This window comes from Coregonus lavaretus (assembly GCF_964263955.1).
Source record: "Coregonus lavaretus genome assembly, contig: HAP1_SCAFFOLD_1124, whole genome shotgun sequence".
Lineage (NCBI taxonomy): Eukaryota > Metazoa > Chordata > Actinopteri > Salmoniformes > Salmonidae > Coregonus > Coregonus lavaretus.
In genome coordinates this window covers 120405-148330 of record NW_028160369.1, presented here as the reverse complement: position 1 = coordinate 148330, position 27926 = coordinate 120405, and the positions used below count along the sequence as shown (strand labels likewise).

The window sequence follows — 27926 nt, the reverse complement described above, 5'->3', positions numbered from 1 at the left end:
ATGGCTTCCCAGCGTGGACGGGCCAAGGGCCAGGACTCCACCTTTGGAATGAAAAAGGAGCTGATCCATGGAGGGCTCAGATGTAAAGAACACATTTATCTGCCTTATCAGGAGGCAGCAGATCAAGAGGCAGAGGAGACAGCAGATCAGGAGGCAGAGGAGGCAGCAGATCAGGAGGCAGAGGAGACAGCAGATCAAGAGGCAGAGGAGACAGCAGATCAAGAGGCAGAGGAGGCAGCAGATCAGGAGGCAGAGGAGGCAGCAGATCAGGAGGCAGAGGAGACAGCAGATCAGGAGTTAGAGGAGACAGCAGATCAAGAGGCAGAGGAGGCAGCAGATCAGGAGGCAGAGGAGGCAGCAGATCAGGAGGCAGAGGAGACAGCAGATCAGGAGTTAGAGGAGACAGCAGATCAGGAGGCAGAGGAGACAGCAGATCAGGAGGCAGAGGAGACAGCAGATCAGGTCTATCTCTCTCCCTCCTTATCACACCATATCCACTGCAGAAAATCTATTTTCCTGCAGCAGGGCTCTTTGTCTGCACGGGGTGTGGCGATACAGAGACAGCTGGTAAATAATGCACGTCTTTCTGTCTTTCTCCCTTCATCCTTCTAAAGGAGACTGACCACTCAGCTCTGTTCGCTACAACAGAACCTCTGAAGTGGGCTCATTAAACCAGCCCAGCTCTCTCTCTCTCTCTCTCTCTCTCTCTCTCTCTCTCTCTCAAAGAGTCCCCAGCACTCGTCCTGGTTCAAATGGGGTCTTGTTCCCAGACCGTTTGCCAGATAGGCCAGCTTGATGCTATGCCGTGTGTTGACAGCAAACATCAAACAGAGGAGCAGATGGCGACTGTGACGTACAGTACGTCCACATGAAGGCATGCAGGCATCCTCCTCTGGAAGGGATTCAGAGCACAACAGAGCAGAGCAGGACTGATCGAATTCAACTTTGGGACTTAACAACCTCCTCTGCCTTCCTGCCTGTCATACTGTCATTTCTCAGCAGGAAGAGGGGGATTTCTTCTCAACGTCTCTTTTCTTCTCTCTCTCTCTCTCTCTCTCTCTCTCTCTCTCTCTCTCTCTCTCTCTCTCTCTCTCTCTCTCTCTCTCTCTCTCTCTCTCTCTCTCTCTCTCTCTCTCTCACAACAACCCTAGATGGTCCCTTTTTAATCACTTTCTCAAAAGAGCTTTAGCCTGGTAACGATGAACCCAAAATGTGAGGATAAAGAATCTCCTTAATTTGAGGATAAAGAATCTCCATTTCCTGTTTGTTTTGGTTGTGTTTCAGATTAATTTGTGCCCAACAGAAATTAATGGTAAATAATATATTGTGTCGTTTTGGAGTCACTTTTATTGTAAATGACAATAGAATATGTTTCCAAACACTTCTACATGAATGTGGATACTACAATGATTACAGATAATTCTGACTAAATCGTGAATAATGATGAGTGAGAAAGTTACAGACACACAAATATCATACCCCCCCCAAAAATGCTAACCTCCCCTGTTATTGTAATAGTAAGAAGTTAGCATGTCTTGGGGGTATGATATTTGTGCATCTGTAACTTTCTCACTAATCACTATTCACAATTCATTCAGGATTATCCATAATCATGGAAGCATCCACATTAATGTTGTAACGTAGACGCAGGGAGTCAGGAAGCAGGTGCAGTTAATGTGTTTAATGATAACGAACACGGAACGAAACAAGAGAAGTGTCTGACATGGAAACACAAACAATACTATCTTCACACTCATGTGAAGGTGAAATTACAGAGGAGGAACTTCTGGATGCAATTAAAGACTTTAAGTCTGGGAAAACTCCAGGGTTGGATGGCATACCAGTCGAAGTATACCAAACCTTTATTGATATACTAAGAGGACCGCTATTAGCATGATTTAACCACTCCTATGTAAATGGTAGATTATCTGACACTCAAGAAGAAGGTCTGATCTCATTATTACTGAAACAGGATACAAGTGGAAAATATAAAGATCCAGTCCATTTAAAAAATTGGAGGCCCCTTACACTTCAGTGTTGTGATGCAAAAATTCTAGCAAAATGCACATAGAATAAAAAAGTTATTGTCGGATATTATTCATTCTAATCAGACAGGTTTTTTACATGGAAGATACATTGGAGATAATATAAGGCAAGTATTGGAAACAATAGAACATTATGGAAAATCTGAGAAACCAGGCCTGCTATTCATAGCAGACTTCGAAAAGGCATTTGATAAAGTACGACTGGGGTTTATATATAAATGCCTGGAGCATTTCAATTTTGGTGAATCTCTTATAAAATGGGTCAAAATCATGTATAGTAACCCTAGGTGTAAAATAGTAAATAATGGCTATTTCTCAGAAAGTTTTAAACTGTCAAGAGGAGTGAAACAAGGTTGTCCACTATCGGCATATCTATTTATTGTGGCCATCGAGATGTTAGCTATTAAAATCAGATCCAACAATAATATCAGGGGATTAGAAATCCAGGGCTTAAAAACAAAGGTGTCATTGTACGCTGATGATTCATGTTTTCTTTTAAATCCACGACTAGAATCACTCCACAGCCTCATAGAGGATCTAGATACATTTTCTAACCTCTCTGGATTACAACCAAATTATGACAAATGTGCTATATTACGTATTGGATCAATAAAAAATAAAAATTTTACATTGCCATGTAGTTTACCAATAAAATGGTCTGATGGTGATGTGGATATACTCGGAATACATATCCCAAAGGAAATAAATGATCTCACTTCAATAAATTATAATAGAAAGTTAGCAAAAATAGATAAGATCTTGTTACCATGGAAAGGTGGGTGCCTGTCAATTTGTGGAATAATCACCCTGATTAACTCTTTAGTATTATCACAGTTTACCTATTTGCTTATGGTCTTGCCTACACCTAGCGAACAGTTTTTTAAATTATATGAGAAAAAAATATTCCATTTTATTTGGAACGGCAAGCCAGACAAAATTAAACGGGCCTATTTATATAATGAATATTAATTCGGAGGACAGAAATTATGAAATATTAAAGCATTAGACCTATCACTAAAAGCTTCAGTCATACAAAAGTTATACTTAAATCTGAACTGGTTCTCTAGCAAATTAGTAAGATTGTCTCACCCAATGTTCAAGAATGGCCTTTTTCCCTTTATTCAGATTACAACCACTCACTTTCAGTTATTTGAAAAGGAAATCATCTCCCAGATATCACTATTTCTAAAACAAGCCATAGAAAGTTGCTTGCAATTTCAATTTAATCCTCCAGAAACGACATAATAAATAATGCAACAAATATTGTGGTTAAACTCAAATATACTAATTGACAAAAAACCTTTTTTTTGGACAAAATTTACAAAAAAATGTATAATCTTTGGAAATGATATCATCGGTAGGACTGGTGGAGTTATGTTGCACATGCAGCTAACAAAAACATATGGAAATGTCTGCTCTACCCAAAATTACAACCAAATAATTGCAGCCTTACCGCAAAAATGGAAGAGGAAAGTGGAAGGAGGAGAAAGTAATGAACTTGTCTGTCGGCCTTGCATTAAAGAACATAATTGGTTAAGGAAAACTGTGATAAATAAAAAGGTATATCAGTTTCATTTAAGGACCAAAGGATTGACAGCCATCCCATATAGATTGCAAAATAGTTGGGAAGAGATTTTTGACGTACCGATCCCATGGCATAGTGTTTATGAACTGATACGCAAAACGACACCGGATTCAAAACTTAGAATCTTTCAATTTAAATTATTATATACAATTCTTGCTACCAATAGAATGTTATTTATATGGGAGATACAATCTTCCCAGCTCTGCAGATTTTGCTGCGAAGAGACAGAATAATTAGATCATTTGTTTTGGTACTGTCCATTTGTAGCTTGTTTTTGGACACAGGTCCAGGAATGGCTAAAGGATTGCAATATTTACCTGGAGCTAACCCTGCAGATAGCACTACTGGGTGATCTGAAAAGTAATAGTCAATCGATCAATAACATAATAATACTATTAGCAAAAATGTTTATTTTCAATTCACAATCTGTAGAAACAATGAGAATAGAAAGGTTCAGAACTTTTGTAAGACATCACAGTACAGTTTAAATATATATGGCAAATATAAATCCTATATGGATGGTATTAAAAGATAGATGGGAGGTGTTGAATGGAATTGAAGGATGGGACTAATAACAACTAACAACAAACAATAACAAGATAACTAATAATGTAGGCAAGCTGTGTCCATAATAAGTGTATGGGTTGTATGTTGGGAGCTTTTGTGAAGGAGCACAGTTAGAAATATATGGCATATAGAAGCAAACCGGATGGACATCATGAAAATGATCGGAGAGGTTGAGAGTAGAAGAAGTTCAGGAGAAAGAAAAAAAAAAATGTAATTACTGTAAAATTGACTGTGTCCATAAAATGTAGATAGTGGGTATGGGCTGGAAGTAGAGGCCTAGGCGTTGTTGTTCACTAGTTTACTCCAAGTGGGGAAAGGGTGGCGGGGTTGGAAAGTAATAAAGGGGAATATATATATTTTTTTAAAGGATATGTATGTGTATGTATGTATGTATATATGTATGTATATATGTATATATACAGTGGGGAGAACAAGTATTTGATACACTTCCAATTTTGCAGGTTTTCCTACTTACAAAGCATGTAGAGGTCTGTAATTTTTATCATAGGTACACTTCAACTGTGAGAGATGGAATCTAAAACAAAAATCCAGAAAATCACATTGTATGATTTTTAAGTAATTCATTTGCATTTTATTGCATGACATAAGTATTTGAAACATCAGAAACGCAGAACTTAATATTTGGTACAGAAACCTTTGTTTGCAATTACAGAGATCATACGTTTCCTGTAGGTCTTGACCAGGATTTTGGCCCACTCCTCCATACAGACCTTCTCCAGATCCTTCAGGTTTCGGGGCTGTCGCTGGGCAATACGGACTTTCAGCTCCCTCCAAAGATGTTCTATTGGGTTCAGGTCTGGAGACTGGCTAGGCCACTCCAGGACCTTGAGATGCTTCTTACAGAGCCACTCCTTAGTTGCCCTGGCTGTGTGTTTCGGGTCGTCATGCTGGAAGACCCAGCCACGACACATTTTCAATGCTCTTACTGAGGGAAGGAGGTTGTTGGCCAAGATCTCGCGATACATGGCCCCATCCATCCTCCCCTCAATACGGTGCAGTCGTCCTGTCCCCTTTGCAGAAAAGCATCCCCAAAGAATGATGTTTCCACCTCCATGCTTCACGGTTAGGATGGTGTTCTTGGGGTTGTACTCATCCTTCTTCTTCCTCCAAACACGGCGAGTGGAGTTTAGACCAAAAAGCTCTATTTTTGTCTCATCAGACCACATGACCTTCTCCCATTCCTCCTCTGGATCATCCAGATGGTCATTGGCAAACTTCAGACGGGCCTGGACATGCTGGCTTGAGCAGGGGGACCTTGCGTTCGCTGCAGGATTTTAATCCATGACGGCGTAGTGTGTTACTAATGGTTTTCTTTGAGACTGTGGTCCCAGCTCTCTTCAGGTCATTGACCAGGTCCTGCCGTGTAGTTCTGGGCTGATCCCTCACCTTCCTCATGATCATTGATGCCCCACAAGGTGAGATCTTGCATGGAGCCCCAGACCGAGGGTGATTGACCATCATCTTGAACTTCTTCCATTTTCTAATAATTGCGCCAACAGTTGTTGCCTTCTCACCAAGCTGCTTGCCTATTGTCCTGTAGCCCATCCCAGCCTTGTGCAGGTCTACAATGTTATCCCTGATGTCCTTACACAGCTCTCTGGTCTTGGCCATTGTGGAGAGGTTGGAGTCTGTTTGATTGAGTGTGTGGACAGGTGTCTTTTATACAGGTAACGAGTTCAAACAGGTGCAGTTAATACAGGTAATGAGTGGAGAACAGGAGGGCTTCTTAAAGAAAAACTAACAGGTCTGTGAGAGCCGGAATTCTTACTGGTTGGTAGGTGATCAAATACTTATGTCATGCAATAAAATGCAAATTAATTAGTTAAAAATCATACAATGTGATTTTCTGGATTTTTGTTTTAGATTCCGTCTCTCACAGTTGAAGTGTACCTATGATAAAAATTACAGACCTCTACATGCTTTGTAAGTAGGAAAACCTGCGAAATCGGCAGTGTATCAAATACTTGCTCTCCCCACTGTATATATAAAAACATGGGGGATTGGAAGTGATCTTAAGCTGATATTAAGCTTTAATATTAAGCCCCACCCCAAAAATAAATAAATAAATAAATAAATACTACCTGATGACTGAAAAAACTGAGTGCTACATAAATGGTAAGTAATGAAAATAGTAATGAAGTCCAGGTGTGACTGATGATAGGGCGCAGGTGTGCGTAATGATGGTTGCCAGGTGTGCGTAAAGATGGGTTGCCAGGACCGGCGGTTAGTTGACCGGTGACATCGAGCGCTGGAGCGGGAGAGCGTGAGTAGACATAACAAAAGTAGAAGTCTTTAGAAACATATTATATTCTTATTTACTATAAACATGACTCCAAAAAGACACAATACATGATTTACCATTAATTTCTATTCAACAATAATACATTATTTACCATTAATTTCTATTCTATAATAATAATCTGAAACACAAACAAATCAAACAGCAAATGCATCCAACAAATTTGTGGAGTCACAAGCTTGGTGTGGTCATAACATGATATGACTATGGGACCAAATACTAAAATTCGGACTACTTTAATACACATACAGTATAAGTGAATTTGTCCCAATACTTTTGATCCCCTAAAATGGGGGACTATGTACAAAAAGTGTTGTAATATATAAACGGTTCACCCTATATGGATGAAAATACCCTCAAATTAAAGCTGACAGTCTGAACTTCAACCTCACAGTCATTGCTTGATTTCAAATCCAAACTTTCGTAGTATAGAGCCAAAATAAGAGAAAATGCTTCATTGTCCAAATAATTCCAGAGGGCACTGTAAGTGGAGATATGTGGAGATATGTGGAGATATGTGGAGGCAGAAGAGTAGATTTGAGAATGTGTGCCCCTGTGATGTCAGCTATCCACCCACACACACAGTTCAGTATGGAGGCAACGCAAATGGGATTTACAGGCACTAAGCAGTAAATGTATCGCTTTGACCTTGCTATTTTGAAAAGAGAAACCGTTGGAAAATACCACAGTAACGGAGAGAACAGGTCTCTTATTACTGGGCAGTATCACAAAACAGAACAAGATGAAAAAGTGAACTTATTTTCTGAATAGAAATGTGTCTATGGCTGGATGTGTGGCCAACATGGCTGGATGTGTGGCCAATATGGCTGGATGTGTGGCCAATATGGCTGGATGTGTGGCCAATATGGCTGGATGTGTGGCCAATATGGCTGGATGTGTGGCCAATATGGCTGGATGTGTGGCCAACATGGCTGGATGTGTGGCCAATATGGCTGGATGTGTGGCCAATATGGCTGGATGTGTGGCCAATATGGCTGGATGTGTGGCCAATATGGCTGGATGTGTGGCCAATATGGCTGGATGTGTGGCCAATATGGCTGGATGTGTGGCCAATATGGCTGGATGTGTGGCCAATATGGCTGGATGTGTGGCCAATATGGCTGGATGTGTGGCCAACATGGCTGGATGTGTGGCCAATATGGCTGGATGTGTGGCCAATATGGCTGGATGTGTGGCCAATATGGCTGGATGTGTGGCCAATATGGCTGGATGTGTGGCCAATATGGCTGGATGTGTGGCCAATATGGCCTGACATTATATTAGTAGAAATTTAAGTTTAAATTTCACAAATCATCTTGGGTGGAAACATCGTTGAGTTTGGAAATCTTTTTCAGCAAACACCACAGTACAGCATAGAGGAGAACAGTTCTAATGTTATTGGGCAGAATCACAGAACAGAACCAAGGCCTACTGTACAGTTGGTCCTAATGCGTTAGCTTGCAGAGATGAAAGTAGAGAGAGGGTCTGTCTTTTCCAGATCAACGTGCCTCAAGGGTGCTGACTGAGGATCGGAAATAGATGGTCAGAATAAGTACAGACTGCTCTGTGATGGGAGCTTACTGTATCCGCTGGGGCCAGCATTCATTTCTAAAAACCAGTTTTTCCTTTGTCATTATGGGGTATTGTGTGTAGATTGATTAGGATAAAAAACAATTTGATCCATTTTGGAATAAGGCTGTAACGTATCACAATGTGGAAAAAGTCAAGTGGTATGAAAACTTGAATACACTGTATATCCATGCTATGATTATTCAGGGATGTTTGCTGTCCACTAATGTTGACCTTATCTCATAAATCATTTACTGTATAGGTGCTATTCTTCAAGAAACAATGGGTATATTTAAAAGACCAAAAATGGATATGGAAAACACAGATTGCACCTTTAAAGCTGCGTAGTTAGCCTCCCCATTTGTGATGAGACATGATGGGGCTCCAGGTGTGCTGTGCATTCATATTCCATACCCATTGTGTTAGTTAATGGATAGCTAATGGATGTCACTTGAGATGCCACATGAGGAAACACATTTGTTATGTGAGTCAGGCCGTGTTGATTATAATGTTGTAGAAGAGATGAGGATCTCTGCTGTAGGCTAAGGTGGCAGGATAGTGACTTGGAATACCATCACCATTACAAACATACATATGTACACACAGGTGCACTCTCACGCACGCACGCACAGGTACACACACACACACACACACACACACACACACACACACACACACTCACACACCTCATGAGCTTGTAACCTTGTAAATCACTCGCAACACCTGCACTAAGCAATCCATCAGTCCCATTCATCCAGCTGTGTGCCTGTCCATTACACTCCTAACAAAGCAGAGCAGCACATACAGTCTTGGATGTGACATTGAATTGACCCATACAATACCAGAGCACAGAGACAGGCCAAAGAACTGTAACATGTCACTTCAGTTCAAAAACAAAGCAGACCATCTGTCATCTGCATGCCATTGTGTAGTATCTAAAGCGTGACTCTTAGCGATTGAAGGGGTGACTTTTAAGTCATGCATTACTCAGATGTTAAACTGACAATACATTTTAGTACCTTTGTACTAAATCTATGAACTGTGTTTTTAAAAGTCTACTGACTCCTTAAGCTTAACATGTTTCTGCTTGTCATGCAGTGAAAGTTGATGCCTCCAGTTTCCTTTTTGGTTTCCTTTTATTTTCCTATTGATAGCTTGGCTCTTATTTTTCTGGTGGACCAGTGGTTGGCGTGCTTTATCCCTGGTCCAGATGTTACTACCTGTGTCTTTAGAGCAGCCATGGCCCAAATGTGTTTCTAGGCTGGTCCTTGTAGGTCGTACAGGCTATACTATTAGTAACCTTAGGACCACTATGCGAATATATTGTATTTTTGTGTGTGTGTGTGAGTGATTGGGTTGAGTGTGAATGTGAACAATAGTTACTTAAACACTTGAAGTACTCCCTTGCCACAAACTTGACATTCTCCAGGAACTTGACCACAAGTTCAAAGCAGCTCAGTTTGGCCTGAAGTAGTTTTTATTTCTGAGAACATAGTTGTTTCTATCTAGGTAAGATAGTGGACTGTGGACATATCTTGCTCTTGGAGTATTTGATAAATGTAGTATTCGTAGTCCTAGCTTTTAGAGTTTGGAAAGAACATGTTCCTATCAGCACCAGAACTCTGAAGTGAAGCGTGTTAGTTTTTTCCCCTCTTGTGATCATCTTTGCTGTTATTTTTGTATTATTTTGTTATTACTACAGCAGCACTACTGCATAAGTTGTCGGAAAGAAGTGGGCCGTTCAATGTGGAGCAATTGAGTGCTACAGAATGTATGACTGCTAATCGTGCTTATAGTCATCTGTGTCTTGCATTTCCAGGCGAGGTTTTATTGCCCCATGTAGCTCAGTTGGTAGAGCATGGCGTTTGCAACGCCAGGGGTTGTGGGTTCGATTCCCACAGGGGGCCAGTATGAAAAATGTATGCACTCACTAACTGTAAGTCGCTCTGGATAAGAGCATCTGCTAAATGACTAAAATGTAAATGTAATGTCAATCAAGCTTCAATCAGCTCCATGTAGATTGCTGGATCTAACAAAGCTATGTTCTTTTGTCTTTTTTACTGCATTGCAGGCTTTTAAGTCCAATTAATCTATCACTGACTGGCTGGGGGATAGCAAAACTCAAATTTAACAAATGTGTGCATCATTCATTCTCTGCCTTTCATGTGGAGGTTGGAATAGCAGATGCTGGTGGAACCTGCAGGGTTCTAAACCATATGGAACTCGGTGTGCGTGTTCATTTTATTTGTGCTTTCAAGTTATTCATGTGGCTTCTAAATTGAACCCCAGAACAACACTATAATGCTTCACAGAAGGATTAGCCGTTTGTTAGACTTTGCTGACGTACTTCATCTGGGTTTCTCAGTTGAAGCAGATCTTTCCGGCCTGTCCCAATCTGGCTAAGCCTGAGATGATTGTGGATGAGACATTTGTCGCATCCCTGCTTAGTCAGCTAATGTAACGCAGCCCTCCACCAAAGTGCAGAGCTGGCAGAACCAGAGCAGACAGCGGGAGGTTACATGACACATTAAGGAGATAAGAGCGGCGTCGATAGTGGTTTGTCTCTCAAACCATTCACAGTTCAGATTTCAGTCTGTCACATTGAAAACCATGATACAGAACAGTAATTGCCTGAAACTCTTTGTGCACCTATAACTTTTAAATGGCTGGTACTTCACACTTTTAATGTTTCCATCCTGTAAGAGTAAATAAGGGGTTGAAAGATCACGTTGAGCTCCGGAGAAAGAGTTGAAGCAGCTTGCAACCAGGCAATTCTACCTCCGTCTAGTGCTCACAATGCTCTGTAAATGGATCACTTAAGAAGTCGATGAGATTTAGTGTGGAGGTCGAGAGTTAGAGCCTTGTTAGATTTTTTTTCATCCAATTTGTAACCCGACCGCAAACAGAGTTCATCTCAACTTCCCTCTCTGTTGTTGCAGACAACAAGTGTCATTCTTAAACGGCTAGGTGCCAAATGCCAAACCATAGAATTTTGCGGTAATGATCCTGCCAAAGTGTTCTGGACAAAGTACATAATGTTAAAGGTCTGACTGTAGTGCCTTTTTAAGCATGAACAACTGTTTTATTGGGCTTCTGGGGCTTAAACAATTTCTAAATAGCCTAACTAACTGCATAACTATGGCCAAGACAATGAAGAAAATAACAAGTGCCAGTCTAAAATGTTGCCAAAGACTAGAATTTAACCATAATGAAACTGTCATGCTGATGTAGAGATTGCAGACAGAGTAGATAATGTGGGCTGCTGGCTTGTTTAGTCTGTTTAGGAAGAAGACATTTGTTAACCGTCTCTAACTGACAAGCAGAAAACAAATACCGGTCTGAAACAAGTTTGGTGCCAAAACAATAGAATTGTACGGTAATGAACCTTTCAGATAGATGCAGAGATTGTAGACAGAGTAGATAATATTAGAGGTCTCAATGTGATTCTTTTCAGCACAAAGCGCCACTTTATTGGGCCACTTGACTGTTTGAGTCTGGGACAGAAAGCATTTCTAAATAGTCTATGATTATTTCTCTTATCTTGACGAAACACTTCACACAAGGAGGTGTAAGCGTTGCTATCAGCATGACAAACAACTTCATTTGACCTGTTGGGTTGGTTTGTTCTGGGACAGAAAGCATTTCTAAATAGCCTCTAACTGACTGCATAACTGTGCCAAACACTAGAACACTAGAATTTTACCGTAATGTACCTGTCAGAATAAAACAGAGTAGATAATGTTAGAGATCTCACTGTGATTCATATCAGTTGATTAACTACTTTCATTGGGACTGCTTGGTTGTCTAGTCTGGGGGCGGAAAATATTTCTACATAGTATCTAACTGGCTGCACTGCATAACTATGACCGACAACGAAGCAGCAGCATACACATTCCATATTCCAAGTATTCTAAGTATTCTAAGTATTCTAAGTCATCCACCCAAACTGTGTGCACCGTGTGTGACGATTGTCAGTGAATCAGTGAACCTTGCCATGGCTCTCTCCCGCAACGAGACACTTTGAATGAAGAGGTGTTAGCGTTGCTATCCTACCACAGCCCTAATTCAACACTACCGGCGGTACTCTGATAATGCAGCGGTGAATCATTAGTCCTCATTCTCTTTTAGTAATGTATTCTCTCAACCCTGCAGGTCTGGCAGCCTCACAGATTTCAAATTGAGGCTTGATTGCTAATAAAAGTCTGCAACGCGAGACAGTGATTTCAGTTTTGGCTGAGGAGGAGGGGCATGTTTTTTGAACGGTTGAGATGTGATGGCTTCATCTAAATGATGATTAACGGTGGTCCCCAGATAAAAGAGGACTAACACCTGTGCCTATTATCCTCTTATGAGCTGCTGATGACACGTTCCACATCTGGCCAGCACTCTAAATGCATTAGCTGATGTGCAAAAAAGGGTTTCCATTATTTTGGCAGTTACCCATATGTAGCTTCTGTGTTTCTGCCTGAGTGATATAGGCCAGCCAGAATGAAGCTTTTACAGAGATGGACCAACACCTGTGCACAGTATCGCCCTAATGAGTTACCTGGTGACACATTTTAAACACCTGGTAACAATACTTAATACAGTGTCTTCTGTACTGCTGCCTGGTATATTTAAGTTACTGTATGCTGAAGAAAATATGCCCATACCAGAATTATGCTCTTACAGACACGGACAAAAAAGCAATGCTTAGTATCTCCCTAAAACTCACATCTGGAAGATGGCAACTATAATAAATACAGTAGGATTTGTGCTACTTATTACATATTTAAGTAATACTTACATGCTTCTGCATGGCATATTGCATTTCCTGAAGAAATAGGCCCATGCATAATGAGGCTTGCTGTTACAGTAGAGAGATGTGCTAATGGATATGAACTCTATGGGCCAACCACATGATATAGGCCGACTCTTCTACGCTGGCTCCTCTGGGATTTGGAGAGTGCGTTGGGACGCCCCCCCACACACACACACACACACTCAGCTGAGGCCTGCATTACTTTCATATCACATTACTTGCATTATACATTCTCCACAATGTACTGTGCGAAATGGTGTCGTGGAATATTCTCAAAAAGATTCCTCTTAGACACCGAAGCTTGTTAGTTCAAGTAAACCTTATTACAAAGTAACAAGCTGAGCTGCTCCGCGGAGCAACTGCCGGTCCCAGACTCGGTGATCTCTTTTTATACAGTTACATGCCTACATAACTTCATAGTCACGCCTCTTTATGTTAATGTACAACATTATTATATTTTTGTCTCGTATGCTCTTGTTCACGCCCAGTTCTGCTTTGGTTTCCCCTCCTTCCTGGCACTAATCTTTGGGCGTGAACTATATTGGTGGCGTGACTTTAACAGTTTCTTTTTTTTTTTTACAATGTAAATACATACAATAATACAAGTACTTACTTGTGGGTGATTATATGATTATGTAGTCCACTCCCTTAAGCCTTTGAGGGTAATTATAGGATTATATAGTCAACTCCCTTAAGCCTTTGAGGGTGATTATATGATTATGTAGTCAACTCCCTTAAGCCTTTGAGGGTGATTATATGATTATGTAGTCAACTCCCTTAAGCCTTTGAGGGTGATTATATGATTATGTAGTCAACTCCCTTAAGCCTTTGAGGGTGATTATATGATTATGTAGTCAACTCCCTTAAGCCTTTGAGGGTAATTATAGGATTATGTAGTCAACTCCCTTAAGCCTTTGAGGGTAATTATAGGATTATGTAGTCAACTCCCTTAAGCCTTTGAGGGTAATTATAGGATTATATAGTCAACTCCCTTAAGCCTTTGAGGGTAATTATAGGATTATATAGTCAACTCCCTTAAGCCTTTGAGGGTAATTATAGGATTATATAGTCAACTCCCTTAAGCCTTTGAGGGTAATTATAGGATTATATAGTCAACTCCCTTAAGCCTTTGAGGGTAATTATAGGATTATATAGTCAACTCCCTTAAGCCTTTGAGGGTAATTATAGGATTATATAGTCAACTCCCTTAAGCCTTTGAGGGTAATTATAGGATTATATAGTCAACTCCCTTATAATGATTCTGTTTACTATCTTATGACTTCACAATACACGCAATGGAAAAACACCTAGAATGGCAATGCCGGTGGGACTGAGGGGGCAGAGAGAGAACTGTATGGAAGAGAACTCAAAAAGCTTCCCAGAGAGACTTCAAAGTGACTTTAATTTGCAGTGAGGGTTGGTTGATTACTAGGTCTACAACAGGGTGAGAGGTTTTTAGTTGTTACATGATTTTCTGACTTCAGCCCCTGACATTTAGTCCCTCTCTAGTTGCTAAGTTAAATTGTGTCATGTTTCCTATTTTACAACTGACGAGCAATCCAAGTAGTTCACAATCTGACATTGATTTCATGTTTTCACTTCGCACGTCTCTCTTGCATAACATTTCTCTTGTTTTAATATCCTTGTGAGGACTTCTGGTCCCCACAAGGATAGTAAAACCAAAAACACACACACTCACACTCACTCACACACACACACACACACACACACACACACACACACACACACACACACACACACACACACACACACACACACACACACACACACACTGTTGCTCCCTTATTTTTCTCTTTTGTCTCTCTCTCCCTCCGACCTTCGACCTCCGACCTCCTCAGTTATTCATGAGCCATCTGTCTGGATGAGATGAGTGCTGTGGCATATGTGTGGCAGACAGGCCCTGATCTGTCCCTCTGCCGCTCCACTAATTGTGTCCTTGTCTGTATACTAGACCAGGGGCTCCCCCAGAAACACACACGAGTGCAAACGCAAACGCAAACACTCACAAACACGCATGCACGCACAAAAGCAAAATGCACGTGCGCGCACACACACACAAACACACACGCACACCACGGGTGCTCCCACTCCAAAGCTAGTTATACACCATCTTATCCTTAATACCCTGATCAGGACACACATATGTTTATGTGCCGTTAGATTACCTGTTCTACCCTGCATATATTAATGTCAGGGAAACATTTAGGAACTGTAGTTCTATCCCTGCATATGTGAACGACCGGCTCGATTCGGTCTTATGTAACAAAATTTGAAATTGTGTTTTTTTTACATTGGATAAACGTAGAGACTCGGAGCTAGAAAATGGTATATCATACACTACAGTTGAGGGACAATGGGAATGTAATTCTGCTTTGAATGTTGATAAACTTGTAACCCCACTTTTGAGAAAATGACCCTTAAATGTTTTGGTAGACCTACTAGAGAGCTCTTCTTTGTCTACACCCATTCAGCATCGTTCACACCCTCTAAAGCCTTAGCCCCACCCATCTCTTTAAGGATTCACCATGAGGCAATGTACTAAACAACCAAAGATTCCAAGACTAAAGGCTGGTTTATACTACGTCTATCGACATGTCTGTAGACAGCTGTTGCAGTGACATCATGAACATTCTATTGTCGTCCGACATCAAACTTGTCGTTGTCGTCATGAAAAAGTATAAACACAAAAACGACAGGCTGCATGACATCAGCAGCCTGGTGGTCCAAAATAGCATAACTGATAACACTCATAAACCCATCCGTTTAAAAATTAATTTAGTATATGTCAATCTAGCAAACCAGTCAACTAAAAGCAACTTTCGAAACAATGTTTTGGTTTGTTTCTAGCTTGTTAGCTAGCAAGCTAACATTAAGTTATCTGGCTAGCCAGTTAAATTTTTTTACATATCATGTAGCTGACAACGTCTTAACTTTAGCTAATTTGTATTCGTTATTACAGGAAAATAAACTCACAACAAGATCATTATTTACAAGTTAATGGCGAGTTAATGGTGAGCTAATTACAGAAAATAGCTTACTGTTGTGAGTGTGATGAAATAAAAGCAGGGCATTCTACTGGATATTTTTTTTACTTGGACACTGTCTCGTTGGCCTAGTGTTACATCCTAATTTGACTTTGGTGCAGGTCATGTTGTTCTTCACATTACCGTCTCTGATAAACACAAACTAAATCAAATAAAAAAGTGTAATGTCACATGCACAGGATACAGAAGTTGTAAACGGTAAAGTGAAATGGTTACTTGCATAGTGGAGCTAGATAGCTAGATAAACAATGAACCATAATCCCAACTCATAACATTACTACCCTGCATGAAACTGCTGGTAGCTAAAGCTAACTGACTAGGTTCAATGTTAGCTAGCTAGCTAACATTAGGCTAGAACTAGCAATGCAAATGGCTCTGAGATACGAATAATATTACTAAAACAGATCATACACTTAACGTTAACTAGCGAGCCAGCCAGCTAACGGTAACTAGCTAGCTAACATACGCTTGAACTTGTAATGAAAACGACTTTCTGACTAAATTAGAAATGTATCATATATGAAAATGTAGCTAGCTAGACTCTTCCCAGTATACATGGATGAACGCTTCTCCCTCTCTTTCATGGATGCCATGGTGCCAGTAACCGAAAGGTCGCTGGTTCTAATCCCCGAGCCGACTATGTGAAAAATCTGTCGATGTGCCCTTGAGCAAGTCACTTAACCCTAATTGCTCCTGTAAGTCGCTCTGGATAAGAGCGTCTGCTAAATGACTAAAATGTAATGTAAAGATGTTGACCTTAGTTTGAAGATGTAATCTGGAGACAGGTGTTTTATACAACAGCCTTCTTCTGTGTGTTCTCTTTTCGACTCCCTCCGCATTATTTGCAATCAAACGCCAGAATTTTCTCCAACTTCTTAGCTATCATACTCTGCTTCCACCGGGCATTCCACTGATTTCAAAACTCGGTCCTCCAGAAAGTGGAGAGCATTAGCAACACTTATCCAGTTCTATGTGATATCTTTCAAAATAGCCGCTTTAGAAAGGATTACCTACACATACTGAGCAGCTCATGTTATAGACAGAAGCATGCTACATGGCAGACCAATCCAAACTAATCTCTCGGCATGTCCAGGCCATCCATTATCTCAGCAAATCATGGCTAGCAGGAAGGTTCCTGTCTTTTTCCATGGTTAAACCAACTAGGCTCGTAATTTAACAATTATATTCGCATTTACAGATGGCATACAAGTTTGTTATTAAGGCACATAAAAGTGCACATGTTCCAGCAGCAATTTCTGCCAAAAAATGCATTTGGAAAAAAAAATTAATGTTTACGTTCAATGGCTCTCCTGTAAAGTAGTGACGCGCGACATTACCTGTTGCCTAGTTACCTGAAACGAGTCACATATGTTCATGCCAGGGAAACATTTAGGGACATTAGTTCCGTCGCTGCATAAATTAATGTTGGAAAACATTAGGAACTATAGTTTCATCCTTGTATGTTAACCTCTACGGTATTGGTGTCCCGTACACAGGACAGTTGAGCTAACTTGCGCTAATGTGATTAGCATTACTGTCCAGGACATAGACATGTCTTATATAGGCAGAAAGCTTTCATTCTTGTTAATCTAACTGCACTGTCCAATTTACAGTAGCTATTACAGTGAAATAATACCATGCTATTGTTTGAGGAGAGTGCACAACAACAAAAAACTTATCACAGCAACTGGTTTGATACAGTCACCTCTGAAGGTAAATAATGTACTTACATTCAGTAACCTTGCTCTGATTTGTCATCCAGAGGGTCCCAGAGATAAAATGTAGCATAGTTCTATTTGATGAAATCCATTTTTATATTCAAATGTAGGAACTGGGTTCTACAGTTTGAACCCTTGCTGTCTCTGGCTCCACACCCACCCCACCCGGCCATCTAGATGTGTGAAAGTTGGTGTATAAGCTAATAATCCATCATGTATGACATTCCTGGGAGTGTGTAAACTTACATTTTATATTGCCAAATCATTTTTGTATGTTCTCTATAGTAATGTACTTGAAAATGTATAAATTGACCAATTACACACATTTGGGCAGACATCTTATGCCAAAACCTAAATTGTGCCTAAACTGCAATGTTACATTGTGGCCTTTCTCTTGCATTTCAAAGACGATGAATCTAATGTGTTATATTCTCCTACATTAATTTCACATTTCCACAAACTTCAAAGTGTTTCCCATCAAACGGTATCAAGAATATACATACCCTTGCTTCGGATCCTGAACTACAGGATTTGGGTATGTAATTTTAGGCGAAATTTGAAAAGAAGGATCCGATCCTTAAGAGGTTAAAGAGGGAAGCATTTACGAGCGGAACCAACTCTTCAAATCCGGTTTCCCATCATGCCGTATACTCAGTGAATTCCCCTTGAAAGAGTAAATGCCACCAGTCAAAGATGTGCAGTACCAGTCAAATGTTTGGACACACCTACTCATTCAAAGGTTTTTCTTAATGTTTTACTATTTTCTACATTGTAGAATAATAGTGAAGACATCAAAACTATAAAATAACACATATGGAATCATGTAGTAACCAAAAAAGTGTTAAACAAATCAAAATATATTTTAGATTTGAGAGTCTTCAAAGTATCCACCCTTTGCCTTGATGACAGTTTTGCACACTCTTGGCATTCTCTCAACTAGCTTTATTAGGAATGCTTTTCCAACAGTCTTGAAGGAGTTCCCACATATGCTGAGCACTTGTTGGCTGCTTTTCCTTCAGTCTGCGGTCCAACTCATCCCAAACCATATCAATTGGGTTGAGATTGGGTGATTGTGGAGGCCAGGTCATCTGATGCAGCACTCAATCACTCTCCTTGGTCAAATAGCCCTTACACAGCCTGGAGGTGTGTTTTGGGTCATTGTCCTGTTGAAAAACAAATGATAGTCCCACTAAGCGCAAACCAGATGGGATGGCGTATCGCTGCAGAATGCTGTGGTAGCCATGCTGGTTAAGTGTGCCTTGAATTCTAAATAAATCACTGACAGTGTCACCAGGAAAGCACCCTCAGACCATCACACCTCCTCCTCCATGCTTCCTGGTGGGAACCACACATGCGGAGATCGTCCGTTCACCTACCCTGCATCTCACAAAGACACGGCGGTTGGAATCAAAAATCTCTAATTTGGACTCATCAGACCAAAGGACAGATTTCCACCGGTCTAATTTTCATTGCTCGTGTTTCTTGTCCCAAGCAAGTCTCTTCTTATTATTGGTGTCATTTAGTTCAACCATGAAGGCCTGATTCACGCAGTCTCCTCTGAACAGTTGATGTTGAGATGTGTCTGTTACTTGAACTCTGTGAAGCATTTATTTGGGCTGCAATTTCTGAGGCTGGTATCTCTAATGAACTTATCCTCTGCAGCAGAGGTAACTCTGGGTCTTCCTTTCCTGTGGTGGTCCTCATGAGAGCCAGTTTCATCATAGCCCTTGATGATTTGTGTTACTGCGCCTGAAGAAACTTTAAAAGTTCTTGAAATCTTCCGGATTGACTGAACTTCATGTCTTAAAGTAATGGTGGACTATTGTTTCTCTTTGCTTATTAGAGCTGTTCTTGCCATAATATGGACTTGATCTTTTCCCAAATAGGACTATCTTCTGTATACCACCCCTACCTTGTCACAACACAACTGATTGGCTCAAACACATTAATTCCACAAATTAACTTTTAATAAGGCACACCTGTTAATTGAAATGCATTCCAGGTGACTACCTCATGAAGCTGGTTGAGAGAATGCCAAGAGTGTACAAAGCTGTCATCAAGGCAAAGGGTGGCTACATTGAAGAATCTCAAATATAAAATATGTTTTGAGTTGATTCCATATGTTTTATTTCATAGTTTTGATGTCTTCACTATTTTTCTACATTGTAGAAAATAGTCAAAATAAAGATAAACCCTGGAATGAGTAGGTGTGTCCAAACTTTTGACTGGTACTGTAGGTCCTAGTATGACAGCCAGGAAGAGGTTTAAATGCACTTCATCACCATACACAATCACTTGGCTTTACAACCACTTTGTGACAGCGCTTTGAGAACATCACATTGCCCTTAGCTTATTCACTTCTACATGATATTAAGCTGCATTTGTATGCATGAATGCATTTACAACAAACAAACAGCCTAAAGTACACAGATCTGGACTATATTTGGAACATGTTAAATTCCACAACAACAACAACGTTGTGTGATCAAAGATAGAAAGAGGCCATCTCCAAGAGAGAGACATCACTTCTCTTCCCTTCTCCTCTCAGCTAAGGGATAACACTGTCATGTTACCCGTCCGGGCCCGATCCATTTGTCTTCAGAATGAAGCCAGCGTGATGCATTGTGGACCCGGTGGCTCCCCCACATGCCTTTGTGCTCTCAGGGCGCCTGGCCGGGTCGCCGGGTCAGAGTGGGATGCCTCCATCATGCTGAGACAAAGCACCGGATGGGCCTGGAATAGTGGAGTAGTGAAGTAGCAAACACACACACACACACACACACACACACACACACACACACACACACACACACACACACACACACACACACACACACTGCCAGGGACGTACAGTATGCAAATGAGCCGGGAGGGAGTCAGGCTAGTCATGCACTGCTGCGTTAAGTAAACAGCTCTCTCTGTCCTCCTAACCCCTCCTCACGCCTTGCTATTATCTCAAGCGTTTTCTGTTCTCCACATTGTTCTTTTTGTTTTGGCAAATAATACAATTAGACGAGTGAGGAGTATCCTTGATGTCTGCCATTCATCACTAGGTTGTTAACTGTCTGGGCATATCTCCACCTCTGTCTCCCTGTCTGCCTCTCTGTCTGTGTCTCAATTGGAACCCTATTCTATATATAGTACACTACTTTTCACCAGGATCCATAGGGCTCTGGTCAAAAGTAGTGCACTATACAGGCAATAGGGTGCCAATTAGGACAACCTCTGCCTCCTTTTGTGAGGAAAAGTGCTTCTCAAACATGCAGGAGAGCCTGTTTAGTTTATAAAGAGCTTGGAAGGAAGTCTGGCCGCTACAAGACGAAGAGGTTCTTGTCTCATCTTAGACAGAGTTAAGATTGTTGTTAGACCATAATGGACTTTTCAAGAGGGACAGATGTGCCAGTTTAACGGGAACACTAGAGATTTGGATTTGTGACTGTTGCTGTGTTAGGACTGTGGTTAGACACAACAGATAAGGGAGATAACATGTTGAAATCAAAGCTGTCAAAATGAGATAAAGATAAATAGCTTTTTGTGGATTGATGCTGCATTTTGCGATTATTTGATATGAAGGTTAGCACCAGTACAATGTTATATATGCATTCATTATGTCAGTGTAGCCACATGCATATTTTACATTAGTATATTGCAGCACTATAAAGTTGATTGGAATTGGGAATAACAGTTGAAAGATTGAGTTTGATATACCCAACCGCTCAATAGTGAGGGCAAACTATTAGCAATGATGTTGTGATAGCTAGGAGAAAGTCCTATAGGTAAAAGGTGAGGGAAGAATCAGAGGTCAGTAGACATGTCAGGACGTACAGTTTAGTAGACTTATCAGGTCAATACCGTGTGTGAGTGCAAACTTTTACATTGATGATGATGTTTTGAGACATGGTTGAATTCTCGAAAGCAGAAGGTGAGACAACTTCTGTGAACTGTCAAGTCACACAGAGGTCATTCTGAAACAGCAGAGGGAAAAGTAGCACTTTAATTGAAGAAGAGTAAGCACAGTAAAAACAAAGTCCAAAGGGGTCAACGTGATGAGCGTAAAATGGCTTTGGATTGTTCATTTGGTTTGACAGGGACTAATGGCGAGGCATTTGATATAGTACTATATAAAGAAACCAGTCAGCGGGCAAAAAATAATTGGTGACGAAAAAGCTGATGACATCTGACTTGCTTAGAGTCAGAAGATGCTAATGAAGATACAATTACGACGGGAGCTCAGAAAACCGGATCTCCGAAACAAAGTCGAGTGGGTGGACATAGCCTGTTAATGAACAGAAAAAACAAGACAACGCGTGGACATACAGTGAGGAGATACAAAGCATGCTCTATCTGCAGCGGTTCAAATATATATTGCTATTGTTAGGAAAGCAGGAGCTGGGGCTGGGAGGGAAGGGAAAAAAGTGATGCGATGCAGAACGAAAGAGTAGTGGAAGGAAACTCTTGACAGCTTTCCGGTGGCAGAGTATGTCTGACTGAAGGTTGAGCAGGGAGATTGGAGGGAAAGTGCAACAGAGGGCTGCTGTCAGGCCACACCACAGCCTCCGTTAACAAGGAACAGGGATGAGCTTCTACTGCTGCATTAACAGCAGCAAGGCAGGATGGAGGGATGGAGAGGGATGGAGAGGGAGATGGAGAATGGGAGAATGGGAGGGAGGGAGGGAGGGAGGGAGGGAGGGAGGGAGGGAGGGAGGGAGGGTCTGGGTGGGTGGGTGGGTGGGTGGGAGGGAGGGAGGGAGGGAGGGAGGGAGGGAGGGAGGGAGGGAGGGTCTGGGTGGGTGGGTGGGTGGGTGGGAGGGAGGGAGGGAGGGAGGGTCTGGGTGGGTGGGTGGGTGGGTGGGAGGGAGGGAGAGGGTGTGGTAGAAAAAGTGAGAGTGAGGGAGGAGTTGAGCGAGGGAGGCAGAGAGAGGGATGGGGAATGGAGGGAGGCAGGGGAGGAAGAAGAGGAGGAAAGAGAGATAGAGGGATGGAGAAGACGGGAGGGGTAAAGCTCATGCATTTTCCAATACTTCACTACCTGTCACGGCAGAGAGCCTGGGATTCCAGTGATGGTTGAAGCAGCTGGGAATGGAAATCCTCACTTATGAGAGGGGCTATGGTCGGATTCACTGAGATTTGGCCAATATCTGCCATTGCCACCTGCCACCTGACATGGCATATTGGATTCGGATTCGGACTCTCCTGCTGTCACACTCTGACGTCTTGATCTGCCTTTGATGAATTAGTGAAATCTCTGTACTTGTATATGTACTGTGTCTGCATGTTCCATTGTCAGGTTAGAGATATAACATTGTTCCATTGTTAGGTTAGAGATAGAACATTGTTCCATTGTTAGGTTAGAGATAGAACATTGTTCCATTGTTAGGTTAGAGATAGAACATTGCATTTCTATAATTCAAGGGGAAATTGATTACGAGTTGAAAGGCCCAAAATAATTAGAAACACCATGTTTACCACAATCATGCTGGATCATCTGAACTGATATTTGCAGCAAATTATTGACGAAAGCAAATGCGCTGTTCTCTCTTTTTAACATGTTCTGCCTCCGGGTCGAACACATACACACACCTTTACAAGTCTTAATCAGCTGAGAATCATTGCAGCTAACAAGTCCTTCCTGTATCTCATCTTCACGCTTGCAGCTGCACTCAGTCATGGCCGCCTTGTAGACTACAGCACCCAGGGGGGGTTCCTCTACCCTCTTCTCTCCACGCTGGAAACCAACAGACCTGGGTTCAAATATTATTTGAAATCTTTCAAATACTTTGAGCGTGTAGTCTAGCCTGCCTAGTGTGAAATGGTATGCAGCACTTTGACTATTCTATTGGTTCCATTGCAACAGACAAGCTCAGTCAAACACAGATAACATATTTAAAGTGATCTAAAATATTTGAACCTAGGTCACCTCTCCACCCTGGCAACCAGCACCAAGCCCCACCACACGTATCTTTACACGACAGGCTAAATGTCAAACCGTCGGAAAACTCTAGAACGCCATTAGTTACGTCCACCCTATTAGCGCTGGCTAATTCTGCATAAAATCGACCCACCCATATTTAATCAGCTTCTCGGGACCCCTCTCCTCGATTTCCCGGGGCTTCATGCTTGCGTTGGTAGCAGGGAGGAAATGGGTCCCCAGGGCCAAATAACCACCGACGGGGTCTCTCTTTAAAGACACACTGCATCACTAGTAAGGAGAGAGCTATCTCCCTTCAGAGGGCCCTGTTATGCAGAATTTGAATTTGGATGTTACTTAAACTGTATACAGTGAGAGAAAAAAGTATTTGATCCCCTGCTGATTTTGTACGTTTGCCCACTGACAAAGACATGATCAGTCTATAATTTTAATGGTAGGTTTATTTGAACAGTGAGAGACAGAAGAACAACAAAAAAATCCAGAAAAACGATGTCAAAAATGTTATAAATTGATTTGCATTTTAATGAGGGAAATAAGTATTTGACCCCTCTGCAAAACATGACTTAGTACTTGGTGGCAAAACCCTTGTTGGCAATCACAGAGGTCAGATGTTTCTTGTAGTTGGCCACCAGGTTTGCACACATCTCAGGAGGGATTGTCGTAGAAATATTTGACTCAAAAGTAGTCAACTCAAAAATATCTCACAAGAAACTGAATCCAAAAATTAGACTTTATTAGTTGCGTAACAAAGCCGAGCTTGCTCCATGGAACAACTGGCTCTCCGTGGCTCAAAGATCTCCTTTTATACAAATACAAGTGCATAGTCATCCTTACATAGGATATACAGTTACTCCCCTTAGGGTAAATGATTAACTTCTTTCATGGCCACGCCACCCTTATCTTTCAACGTCTAGATGTCACATGTTGTTTTCTCCAAAAAGGCTATGTGAACTTTTCCAGATGAGACCTCTTTCCCTTATCTCATTATATTGGTGGCAGACCCTTTCTTAAAAATAATACACATACATACATTAAGGCATTGGCTATATTCCTTATTTGAGCATGCATCTGGATTACAAAGTATCAACCATGTTTACTATATTTTACCTTTTAGCACTTCCCAACATTTGCCTTATAAAATATATAAATAGGATTTGGTCCCACTCCTCTTTGCAGAGCTTCTCCAAGTCATTAAGGTTTCGAGGCTGACGTTTGGCAACTCGAACCTTCAGCTCCCTCCACAGATTTTCTATGGGATTAAGGTCTGGAGACTGGCTAGGCCACTCCAGGACCTTAATGTGCTTCTTCTTGAGCCACTCCTTTGTTGCCTTGGCCGTGTGTTTTGGGTCATTGTCATGCTGGAATACCCATCCACGACCCATTTTCAAAGCCCTGGCTGAGGGAAAGAGGTTCTCAGCCAAGATTTGATGGTACATGGTCCGTCCATCGTCCCTTTGATGCGGTGGTTGTCCTGTCCCCTTAGCAGAAAAACACCCCCAAAGCATAATGTTTCCACCTCCATGTTTGACGGTGGGGATGGTGTTCTTGGGGTCATAGGCAGCATTCCTCCTCCTCCAAACACGGCGAGTTGAGTTGATGCCAAAGAGCTCAATTTTGGTCTCATCTGACCACAACACTTTCACCCAGTTCTCCTCTGAATCATTCAGATGTTCATTGGCAAACTTCAGACGGGCCTGTATATGTGCTTTCTTGAGCAGGGGGACCTTGCAGGATTTCAGTCCTTCACGGCATTGTGTGTTACCAATTGTTTTCTTGGTGACTATGGTCCCAGCTGCCTTGAGATCATTGACAAGATCCTCCCGTGTAGTTCTGGGCTAATTCCTCACCGTTCTCATGATCATTGCAACTCCACGAGGTGAGATCTTGCATGGAGCCCCAGGCCGAGGGAGATTATCAGTTATTTTATGTTTCTTCCATTTGCGAATAATCGCACAAACTATTGTCACCTTCTCACCAAGCTGCTTGCCGATGGTCTTGTAGCCCATTCCAGCCTTGTGTAGGTCTATAATCTTGTCCCTGACATCCTTGGAGAGCTCTTTGGTCTCGGCCATGGTGGAGAGTTTGGAATCTGATTGATTGATTGCTTCTGTGGACAGGTGTCTTTTATGCAGGTAACAAACTGAGATTAGCAGCACTCCCTTTAAGAGTGTGCTCCTAATCTCAGCTCGTTACCTGTATAAAAGACACCTGGGAGCCAGAAATCTTTCTGATTGAGAGGGGGTCAAATACTTATTTCCCTCATTAAAATGCAAATCAATTTATAACATTTTTGACATGCGTTTTTATGGATTTTTGTTGTTATTTTGTCTCTCACTGTTCAAATAAATCTACCATTAAAATTATAGACTGATCATTTCCTTGTCAGTGGGCAAACGTACAAAATCAGCAGGGGATCAAATACTTTTTTTCCTCACTGTATATGCCATTTGTAAATGTAAAGGAAAGCACTGCATTGGTGATTTGAGGGAAAATATATGTATTGATGTAATTTCAATATCTAATGGCAATGTCTGATTGCAGAACATTACCATTACTACCAGAGAGCAATTAGCTGATTTGATTTACAGGAAATAACAATCAAAAACCAATCAAGAGATAGTCAGAGGTGTTAAAATTACAAACATTCACATTTAGAAACCATTTAGGAACCAGATTTACATGGAAATTAAGATGAAGTATTTTTTATGTAGTTTGTAGAACTGACCCTCTCTCTCTCTCTCTCTCTCTCTCTCTCTCTCTCTCTCTCTCTCTCTCTCTATCTCTCTCTCTCTCTCTCTCTCTCTCGCTCTCTCTCTATCTCTCTCTCTCTCTCTCTCTCTCTCTCTCCCTCCAGGGGGCCGACTCCTGTTCCTGGTGGTGTGGTTAAACCTGGTGCCTCGAGGAGCGGACGGCTGCCCGGCCAAATGTGTGTGTTACAGCGAGCCGCGGCCCACCGTGGCCTGCCAGCAGCAAGGACTGTTCTCCATCCCTACCGAGATCCCCGTGCGGAGCCAGCGGATATTCCTCCAGAGCAACAAGCTGACCGTGGTCCGCTCCACCAGCTTCAGCTCTGTGCACAACCTTACCGTCCTCTGGATGTACTCTAACAATATCAGCCACATTGAGGCCGGGGCCTTCTACGGTCTGGAGCGACTGGAGGAGCTGGACATTGGGGACAACAGTAACCTGAGGATCATCAGCCCCACGGCCTTCAGGGGTCTGTCCAAGCTTCACACCCTCCATCTGCACAGGTGCGGCCTGTCGGAGTTACCTGTCGGAGCGTTCCAGGGACTGTTCTCCCTGCAGTACCTCTACCTGCAGGACAATAACCTGCTGGCCCTGCACGACGACACCTTCCTGGACCTGGCCAACCTCACTTATCTGTTCCTGCACAACAACAAGATCAAGACTGTGTCGGACCACATGCTGCGCGGCCTCATCAACCTTGACCGCCTGCTGCTGCACCAGAACCGGGTCATCTACGTCCAGCCAAGGGCATTCAGCGACCTGGGGAAGCTGACCACGCTGTTCCTGTTCTACAACAACCTTACCGTGCTGACCGGGGAGACCATGGACCCGCTGGTGTCCCTGCAGTACCTGCGTCTCAATGGGAACCAGTGGGTATGTGACTGTCGGGCCAGTACCCTGTGGGACTGGTTCAAACGCTTCAAGGGCTCCAGCTCGGAGCTCGAGTGTAACGTCCCCCTGGAGTTGTTCGGGAAGGACCTGAAACGGCTGAAGAGTAACGACCTGGAAGGGTGTGTGGAGACGCCCCAGATCCAGACCCAGCTCTTCAGCTCCAAGCCGCACTCCGGAAAATTGCCCTCCACGGAAAATCCTCTAGGAGACGGAATTCCCAGGTGTTGTCTTCCAGACAACGATAAGTCCTCTATCATCTCCGGGAAAGCCATCCCTGACCCCTCATCCTACAACAGCCGTCAGATCACCAACAACCCCCTCAAGGAGAAGGAGAACATATCCAAGACCAAATTCAGAGAGCAGGAGCGAACGAAAAACGAGACCATCCGGAATAAGCAGAGTCTCAACGACGGGCCTCTGGGGACCCTGTCCAACAACCTTGACCAGTCATTGGACCAAATCGAAGACCTGGAATCTTCTACAGCCCCAACCAGGAAGAAAAAGAAGTGCACTAAAAAGCCCAAATCTGACACCCAGTGTCTCAAAGGCCATGGATCTACAATGCAGGTGGCGCTGAGTTCTCTCTTCATGTCCATAATCTGGATCTGGTTCTTGTTGGCCATGTCTTAGGACTTTAGGGCCTGGCTGGGATTAGATCACATGCTAAATAAACATTGCTGGGACTTAC

General features: G+C 42.1%; 1 protein-coding gene across 1 annotated transcript; it reads left to right on the top strand.

Moving 5' to 3' along the window:
- Positions 1–27926, top strand: LOC311121894 (reticulon-4 receptor-like; the record flags this gene model as incomplete). The annotated part of the gene is made up of 3 exons (XM_084196332.1): positions 1–462; positions 771–858; positions 26454–27926. The coding sequence occupies 3 exons, from the start codon at positions 1–3 to the stop codon at positions 27866–27868; spliced, it is 1965 nt and encodes a 654-aa protein (XP_084052458.1). The 3' UTR covers positions 27869–27926.